Here is a 9,744-nt window from a genome sequence, read left to right as displayed (position 1 = left end):
TGTATTTTTAGTGGAGACAGCACCCAGCTAATTTTTGTATTTTTAGTGGAGACGGGGTTTCACCGTGGTGACCAGGCTGGTCTCGAATGCCTAACCTCAGGTGATCTGCCTGCCTCGGCCTCCCAAAGTGCTGGGATTACAGGCATGAGCCACCACGCCCCGCCTTACTTTTTAAAGTATTTAACTCAAGAGGCCAAGGAAGCAGAAACATCCACACAACCTCTTTCTAGCATGAATAGGTCTTTATTTTGCATTGTCGAGTGACCCTTGAAACACTCTTGAGAGGTGGAGTAGGAAGTTATTAAAGACCAAGAGGCAGAGAAGACTAAGCAAACCGTTTTCCAACTCACTCTTAGGAATTATCAGCATATTACATATTTCCTCTTTAGACATCTGGACTCCTCTACAAAGAGGTGTCTATTTTTTATTTTATGGGTTCTAAGAACTTGGTCTCCCAGAGTGCCTAGTCCCCCAAAAGATGTTGAAAGCTAGTATTCTATAATCTACCCAAACTCTTCTACTTTGATGTTAATTACAGCTGGCTGTAGGGAAAGTCCAGTCCCTTGAGCCCCACCTTTCGCATGAAGCTGTCTGACAGGGCCCCTGTGTGGCTCAGGGCACACGCCCAGCCTCTCAGATCAGTTAAATCAAGCCCAGGGGTCTACTCCAAGGGCACCAACCCATCACTTTCCTTGCCTGGTATAATTACGTAGTCGACCCTAGAACGCCCCCTCACCACGTGCCCTCACAGAAGTCGCTAAGCCAAAAACTCCTCAGGTTTTTTTTTTTTTTTCCACAGACCGTAGTCCCTCCCTCTTTGCCACGGCACTTGAGTCTGTAAGACTAAGGCTAAGACTGTATTGGTTTTAGCATCTAGGGTCTTCTCTCACAGCGAGACCGCTAAATAGAAAACTGCCGGAAAGCGAGAGACGTTCCCGGGAGCAGGTCCCGTTTTTTCTCCCCACCTGCCTCCCCGTCTTTCCCGGGCACTGCTGCTTAAGACACGACAGTCTCGACCATCCCACCCACTGCCCACCCCCTGCACACAGGATTTTTTTCTCCGTTCCATGAACCAGACATAACGATTCTGGTTTACATATTTAAGTGAAGGCGGGGAAGAAACGCGACTCTCAGGACCCAAGGGCTGAGGCAAGGTTCTTTGGTTCAAGACCTCCAGTTAAATCATTTTTCTACTGCAAAGCCTTTCCTACAACCATGGCTTAATCGTGTAATTATGTAAACCAGTTACAATCTGGATAGCTAAAACAAAAAAAAAATTCCCTACGCCCAAGCCAAGCCACCTCCCCCTCGCCGCGCCGCATCCTAAACATCCAGCGCTCCCTCTCCTGCAGCCAGGCTTCGGTTTAACCGACAGCTACCAGAAGTGGGAGAAGCTACTGGAGCAAAGGAGGGAGGCGGGACTTGATCTGCGGACAACGGCCCCGGCGATTGGCCAGCTCCTTCTGCAGCCGTGACCAATGACAGGCTCCCTGAAGCGTTCGGCGAGCCGACTGCGGCTGCGCGGGAGATTCGAATTGGCGGCGGTTACTGGCTTGTGGTGCGAGTTTGGCAGCCGCCGGCTAGCATCTTCTGGCCATGGACACCCCGGAAAATGTCCTTCAGTAAGTGCCCATCTGGTGGGATGGGGAAGCCCAGGGGCTGGGCGCCTGGTGTGGGGAAGCTCAGGGGTTTGGAGCGCCTGGGGTTCTGGCCCAGCCCGCTCTAGACCTGCCTTCTTTTGCTCCCTCCGCCCCCTTCCTGGGTCTGGAGTGTGTCCAGCAAGGCCGTGGACCGCTTGAGAGCCGGGGAGGGCTCGGCACAGTGGGCTCCGCTGAGGCACGGTGCTCGTCCGCCCAGCTGCACCACAGTGGCCGTTTGAGGGGATTTGGATAATTCGTTAGGCCCCCAGAGCTCTGATTTATTATTTGTAAGGAACCCCCGCTCCTGATAGCTGTTTAACCTAACAAAAACCCCGAACCTTAAGATAAAATTTCAAAGTCACGTATTTAACAATTAGACTACAGTAGGGAACGAATTTAAAGTTGCTCTCATACCCATAATCCCACCGCTATTTTTTAAAAGTCTTTGAATACAGGGTACTTTAAGAAAAAAAATGGAAAAGAATAAAATTGCTTTGCTTATTATTGAGTGATGTGTGCCAGCCTGCTAACATCGTTAACTTTTAAAAGTTCCCACGCCTTTGTTTTTTGACTTAGATGGTTTACTAAGACTGTAACTTAAAACTATTTAAAACAATTAAGTCATAGGTGGCAGGATGTAAAACTGGTCCATTTTATTAGTTCATTGGGATTAGAAGACCGAGGTTGTTAAATACTGTCAAAACAAAAATATATTTGCTCTAAGACTTTTTCTGTAGCCTTCAACCTAGCCAGCAAATTATTTTCTTTCAGAAGTTTCCCACCCCCATTTTTAAAGGGAAAGCAGGTATTCCTGGTCCTATTTTGACTTACTAAAGATTAATTTGCTTTAGTGAACTGGTTGTTTTAGTATTACAGTGTATTTAGGTCATTTTACTAGAGAAATGTGGTTGGTGTTAGAATATGAAATGTTTACCTTGGGCCGGCCTACTAGACATATTTTGGAAGAAAAATTCTGAAATATGGATTTGTCCCTCTTCTCTATGAAGCATGAGAAACATTCAGAATTCAGAAGTAATTATTTTTTTTTAGTTTCAAAAATAAGCAATAGTTATATGACTAAAAGAAGAGTTAGAACAATATTCACTGAGAACTCCTGTACCTGCGTACCCTCCTACTCTGTCATGTGTAACCGTTTGTTTTAGTTTCTTTTTATTTTTCTTTATATTTACCTAAAAAAGAAGTAAATATTGCTTTTTAGGCAGGGCATGGTGGCTCATGCCTGTAATATCAACACTTCAGGAGACCAAGGCAAGAAAGTCACTTGAGGCCAGGAGTTCAAGACCAATAGTGATACCGCATCTCTGCAAAAAATAAAATAAAAAATTAGCCAGACATGGTGGCATGTGCCTGTAAGTCTCAGCTACTCAGGAGGCTGAGGCAGAAGGATCATTTGAACACAGGAGTTTGAGGTTACAGTGAACCATGATTGTACCAATGTACTCTAGCATGGACAACAGAGCAAGATTCCATCTCTAAAGAAAATAAAAATACATATTGCTTTTTACATCATTAAAAAAAAATATATATATATATACAGTGTCTCAGATAAAAAACCTGGGAGTCTTCCTGACTGGTTTCCCACTTCCCTTCCTACCTTCTGTTCCCTTCTTCACACAGGGGGACATAAAAATGAAAATTAGATCTTGTCACCCCCACTTTTTCCTGCTGATGACACTTAAACCACACTGGCTTTCTTTCTGTTCCTGAAGTTCTCTCAGCCTTGACCATTTCGCACCCAGATAGCTACATGGCTGTCTGGCACTGATCACGTTACCGCCTCAGGAGAGGCAGGACTTCCCTGGCCACTTCTAAAAATAGTAACTCTTATCACATTCTCATCCTTTCTCCTGTTATGTTTTATTTAGTTTGTTCTTCTAAGTACTTAATGTAACCTGACATTACTTTGCATGTTTCTTTTTGTTTGTTTAGCCCCTCTAGCATCTGAATTCCCAAGGGGAATTTTGCTTTACCTGGCTGATTTTTTTTTTTTTTTTTAAGCTGTGGCTGAGTATGTGGAAATGGGGGAAGTAGAGTTCTCTGGGAGTTCTGTGGCTGATTTCTGAGCACTGCTGTCATCTGCTCTTCCTCAGGAACTTTGTTACTTTGAAGCCATGAAAACAAACTGTGTCTGGAAACTCTACTTTGTGGTACTCTGGGCTGCCTCACACCCATTTACAAGCCCTCTTTGACTCTTGTTCCAGCCACGTGTCAGCCATGCTCCTGGGAAGCAAAGGCAGGGATCTGAGTCACTGCCTTGCCTAGATCCCACTGGAAGGGCAGAGAGACGTCTGAGTCAGTGCCATGCTTAGATCCTCCTGTTAGAAGGAGCAGCAAACTTGTGGATACTGGCCCTCATGGTGGTAGTGACACTGGGGTTCCATGAGAGGAGAAGGAGACCCCTGGGGATAGAGCTGGGACTTCTGGAAAAACACTGGCTGCTTCTGAGTTTTCTGACTACTTCTGAGCGAATGCTTCTTATTAAATACTATTTGGATTGATACTTAAGATTTTCATTTTAATGTATATAAACGGTATATATAAAATCAAGTATATTTTTTGCTTGTAGGAATGATCCCTAACATCCCATGTGCATACTTTTCTCTGTTCTAGGATGTTTGAAGCCCATATGCAGAGCTACAAGGGCAACGACCCTCTTGGTGAATGGGAAAGGTCAGCATTTAGTTACTTTTTTTTAAACAAGCTATATGCTGTCCTATGGAAAATTAACATTACCCATATTTTTTTAGCTACATACAGTGGGTAGAAGAGAATTTTCCTGAGAATAAAGAATACTTGGCAACTTTACTAGAACATTTAATGAAGGAATTTTTAGATAAGAAGAAATACCACAATGACCCAAGATTCATCAATTATTGTTTAAAATTTGTAAGTATACTTAAGATGTATCATCAAATCTATAATCATGTTGTACTTCTGCTTTTTAAACTTACATTGTAAGATCATTTTAGACTTTTATTTTAATTCTTTGTTTCCAGTTCTGAAGATAATAGAGAGGAAAAACTGTTTATTCTCTGATTCAATGGACTTCTATGCCGCTAGTCATTAAAAAGTATGTGAGGGCTGGGCACGGTGGCTCACACCTGTAATCTTAGCACTTTGGGAGGCCAAGGCAGGTGGATCACTTGAGTTCAAGAGTTCAGGTCCAGCCTGGCCAATATGGTGAAAACCTGTCTCTACTAAAAATACAAAAATTAGCCTGGCATGTTGGCAGGCACCTGTAATCCCAGCTACTCAGGAGGCTGAGGCAGGAGACTTGCTTGAGACTGGGAGGTGGGGGCTGTGGTGAACTGAGATTTTGCCACTGCACTCCAGCCTGGGCAACAGAGTGAGACTCTGTCCTCCCCAACCTACCCCCAAAAAAGTTAAGTGCAGACTTCTCTCTACCAGCAGTCAATCAGTCAGCTCTGTAGTTGTGTCTCCAATTCAATTCCAGCACTACCTGAACCAAGTTAAGGGCTCTGATCCACAGGACTGCCTCCCACTTCCAATGCCAGTTGCAAGGCACACATTGTTTTACCTTTGCTTCTGATTGACTGGCTATAAAGCAGAGTTCCCACAACCCTCTCTTTGGGCTTGGGTTCCATCAGTTTGCTAGAGTGGCTCACAGAACGCAGGGAAACACTTACGGTTACTGTTATAAAGTATATTACTAAGAATACCAATGAACACCAGATGAAGAGACGTTTAGGGCAAGGTATTTGGGAAGGTGTGTAGAGCTTCCTTGCCCTCTCCAGGTGTGACACCCTCCAGGAATCTCCCTGTGTTTAGCTCTCCAAAAGCTTGTCTAAGCTCTGTCCTTTTGGGTTTTTATGGTGGTGCCTTACACAGACATGATTGATTAAATCATTGGCCATTGGTGATCAGCTTAAACTTCAGTCCCTCTTCCCTCCCTGGAAGTTCAGGGGTGTGGCTGAAAAGTCCAACCCTCTAATCCTGCCTTGGTTTTGCCCTCATCTGAAGTTACCTAGAGGCTCCTAGCTTAGCTGGCTAACTTCTCACCAGACGTAGACTAGCAGTTCCATTATTCTTATGTCTTTTTGTTTTGGGTTCCCGTAGGCTGAGTACAACAGTGACCTCCATCAGTTTTTTGAGTTTCTGTACAACCATGGGATTGGAACCCTGTCATCCCTTCTGTACATAGCCTGGGCGGGGCATCTGGAAGCCCAAGGAGAGCTGCAGCATGCCAGTGCTGTCCTCCGGAGAGGAATTCAAAACCAGGCTGAACCTAGAGAGCTCCTGCAACAACAGTACAGGTAGCTACCAGTTAAAACTCCCTGTGATGCTTCCGACTTTGAAATGTAATGTTTGCTCTTAAAAATTGTATCATTAGCAATTTATACAGGAAAATCCTTCTAGTTTTGGAAAATGTGGATAATACAGGGTAGTATAAAGAAAAAGAAACTGCTCAGAAATACTGCCGTTAATAATAACTGACACATTTCCTTCTAGTATCTTTTCCTGTGCCTGTGTGGGAATCTTTGTATTTGTATATTTTAACAGTAAATCATATTGTATGTTTGGTTACACATACAAACAAATTTATACTTAAGAAATTATGAACTTTTAAACTACTTCTAAAGTGGTTGTGAAATCTGTCACAGTGTTGTGTCATAATCCAACCTCTCTCCAATTGGACATTTAAGTTGTTTACATTTTGATTTTTATAAAAAGCGCCATGATGGATACTTTTTTTTCTTTTTTCTTTTTTTCTTGAGACGAAGTCTCCCACTGGTGTCCAGGCTGGAGTGCAGTGCTGCAATCTCAACTTACCTCTGCCTCCTGGGTTCAAGGGATTCTCCTGCCTCAGCCTCTTGAGTAGCTGGGACTACAGGCGCATGCCACCACACCTAGCTAATTTTTCTATTGTCAGTAGAGATGGGGTTTCACCACGTTGGCCAGGATGGTCTTGATCTCTTGACCTCGTGATCCACCCCCTCAGTCTCTCAAAGTGCTGGGATTACAGGCGTGAGCCACTGTGCCTGGCCTACCTTTTTTTTTTAAAGACAGAGTCTTACTCTGTTGCCCAGGCTGGAGTGCAGTGGTGTAATCTCAGCTCACTGCAACCTCCCGCTCCGGGCTCAAGAGACTCTCCTGCTTCAGTATCCTGAGTAGCTGGGACTTCAAGCATGTACCACCATTCCTGGCTAATTTTTGTTTTTAGTACAGAAGAGGTTTTGCCATGTTGGCCAGGCTGATCTCCAACTCCTGACTGCAAGTGATCTTCCTGCCTCAGCCTTCCAAAGTGCTGGGATTACAGACGTGAGCCACTGCGTCTGGCCTGTGATGAATATCTTAATGAATAACATTGTTCACCCATTTAAAACTTTTTCTATGATTAAGCATATCTCACTTAGGGAATTGTGAAAATACAAGAAATGAAAGAAAACCTTTTGGCATTTTCCTTGGTGCTTTTTTCTCTCCTTGTTACAGGATTGCATGCATGCTTTCTATACATGTGCAGCTTTGTGTCAAGGTCTTTTTCCTTCATCATAAAAATATTTTTTAATGTATTTCCTATTTTTACTTAGTTACTTCTCATAGATTCTCAGAATTGAAACTCTTGAGCCAAAGGGTATATGAAGAGTTTTTAAGCTTGTGGTGCATGTAACCAAACTACCTACCTGAAGGTTATACCAATTATTTAATTTACCCTTCCCCTCTCATCAGTAGAATTTGAGACCCATTATCTACTGAACCCCTTGCCAGCCTTTAATATACTCATCTGTTCAATTTTTCTACAGTATTCATGCTTTTTAAAGATGTCATTATGAGATTTTTCAAACACCCATAAAAGAGAAAAATTAGTATAATAAACTTTCATTTATCTATCACCAACTTTTAATATTTAACATTTTGTATTTCTCAGTGCTGAAGAATTTTAAAGCAGATCCATAACAGCAAAATATTTTACCCGAAACCCTATTGTAAACATCTCTAAAATCTTACTTCTTACAGAGCCTTATTCCATAATCGTACCTAAGAAAACTAACAATAGTAATTTAATATCACATAATTTTCTGTCTTTTCTCATCACATAAAATGGCTTCTTAACCATTGGTTTGTTTGACTTAAGAGCCAACAAGGTTTACCGCTTGGTTGCTTTATAGGGTGCAGTTTGGATTGCATCGCTCAAAAATGTCAGGTGTGGGAATTGCACATTACTTGACAGATAGAGTTGAAAATGAAATACACCATGAAATGCTTCTCACAGCATTTTGTATGTCTGCCTTTTGAAGCAGTAGTCTAAGTACTTTTGTACTTTCACTTCTTTCTTCTGAATATATTCATTCTGTTCCAAATGTATTAAGTACCTAAAGTAGGAGTTTAGACACCCTGGGTTAGAACATTTGCAGACATGATACATGGAGAAAGACGGTGCATTTGTTATATGACTTTAAGAAATACTAACATAAACTAGGCAAAGGGAGGAATTTTTGTAATAACGGGTAGTATATTGGATATAAAGATATTTCTAGCATTTTTTTTTTTATTTTGAAACCACTCTAAAATGCAACTGTATCTTCTGTCTTGATCTCAGACTTTACTAGCTTGTAATAAGTTGTCTGTGGTATTTAGTTTTCGCTCTTAACAGCTATGTATTGAACTGCAAGTTTATAATCTATATTGATGCCTTTTCTACTGTCATTTAGGTTATTTCAGACACGCCTCACTGAAACCCATTTGCCAGCTCAAGGTAAAATCAGACTTTCTAAAATGCCTATTGTTGTCCATTCAGTCTTGGATTTGTACTAGTATTTTCTTTTCTCTAAAAAACAAAACCAATTGGGCATGGTGATGCACCCCTTTAATCCCAGCACTTTGGGAGGTCCAGACGGGTGGATCACCTGAGGTCAGGAGTTCGAGACCAGCCTAGTCAACATGGTGAAATGCCACCTCTACTAAAATACAAAATTTAGCTGGGTGTGATGGCATGTGCCTGTAGTCCTGGCTACTTGGGAAGCTAAAGCAGGAGAATTGCTTGAGCCTGGGAGGCAAAGGTTGCAGTGAGCCAAGATCACACCACTCCACTCCAGCCTGGGTGACAGAGCGAGAGACTGTCTACACACACACACACACACACACACACACACCCCATCCAATTTTTAATGAAACCCAAATTGTACTCTCAGATAATAAAGCACTCTGATCATCATAATGCCTACTAAATAGCCCCAGAGAGAAAGGGCTTTGTCTTAGCATTTTAAAAGAGCAACCCTGCAAGAAAAGCCTGATGATTTTACTGTATTTCTAGGATTTTTTTTTTTAATTCAAAATTGACCAAATAGTTAATCTGGACTCCATCTATTTTGAATGGAATCAAATGTGTTTAGTGCAACTTTTAAAGAAACATAGCCATTCTTTTTCTCAGAACTAAATATCACATTTCAGCAATAAGCCTACCCTATCCTGTTTAAAATCATTAGTTAAGTTTTAAATTTCTTTTGGGTACTTCCTGGCATTTTGAATTGATCAGAAAATTGTATAATATTTATTTTTAAAATGTTGTAGTTGAAATTTCTGAGACAGTAGGAATGAGTTGATTTATGATTCTTATTGGAAGGATGAGGGGAATGTATTAGGTGTGATAATTTTATTTATTATGGTTTTACCCTTAATTTCTCCTTATTTTATCCTCTTTTCCCTCATAGCTAGAACCTCAGAACCTCTGCATAATGTTCAGTTTTCAAACCAAATGGTAACATCAAAATCAAATCCAGGAAATAGTATGGCCTGTATTTCTAAGAATCAGGTAATAATGACATTTGTAGGTTGTATGGAAACTGGGAATGGTATTGAATGGCCAACCTGGCTGCCTTGTATATCCAGTTTGACATCTCATTTCTTTGATCTTTCGTTCATGACTCTAACCTCCATGTCAGCTACCTGTTCCTGGGGCAACTTCCTGGGCCGTTCTCTCCCACAGCTCACCTCAAATATAATTTGTTATCTAACCCAGAGGCCCCCCACCATACAGCCTCCTGTCTTTACTCCCCCAGCAGCTTCTCCCCTCCCAATATCCTTTCCTCCTCTGCTCTGCTGGCCTCTGCATAGGCTCTGGAAA

At 42.0% G+C, this 9,744-nt stretch overlaps 1 protein-coding gene across 1 annotated transcript in view; it reads left to right on the top strand.

Annotated features, from left to right (window-relative positions):
* Positions 1–1,530: 1,530 nt before the first annotated feature.
* Positions 1,531–9,744, top strand: part of LOC105708054 (mitotic checkpoint serine/threonine-protein kinase BUB1) — a 41,237-nt gene continuing 33,023 nt past the window's right edge. The window contains 6 exon segments of the mRNA XM_064371813.1: positions 1,531–1,622; positions 4,272–4,331; positions 4,409–4,547; positions 5,739–5,935; positions 8,333–8,376; positions 9,332–9,432. Coding sequence (XP_064227883.1) covers positions 1,597–1,622; positions 4,272–4,331; positions 4,409–4,547; positions 5,739–5,935; positions 8,333–8,376; positions 9,332–9,432 — 567 coding nt within the window. The 5' untranslated portion in view covers positions 1,531–1,596.

The sequence above is a fragment of the Aotus nancymaae genome, unplaced genomic scaffold, assembly GCF_030222135.1.
Source record: "Aotus nancymaae isolate 86718 unplaced genomic scaffold, 86718_ANA_hifiasm-v0.15.2.pri h1tg000188l, whole genome shotgun sequence".
In the NCBI taxonomy this organism is placed as follows: Eukaryota; Metazoa; Chordata; class Mammalia; order Primates; family Aotidae; genus Aotus; species Aotus nancymaae.
Note: the sequence above shows the minus strand (reverse complement) of the source record. Positions and strands in the feature narration are given on the sequence as shown.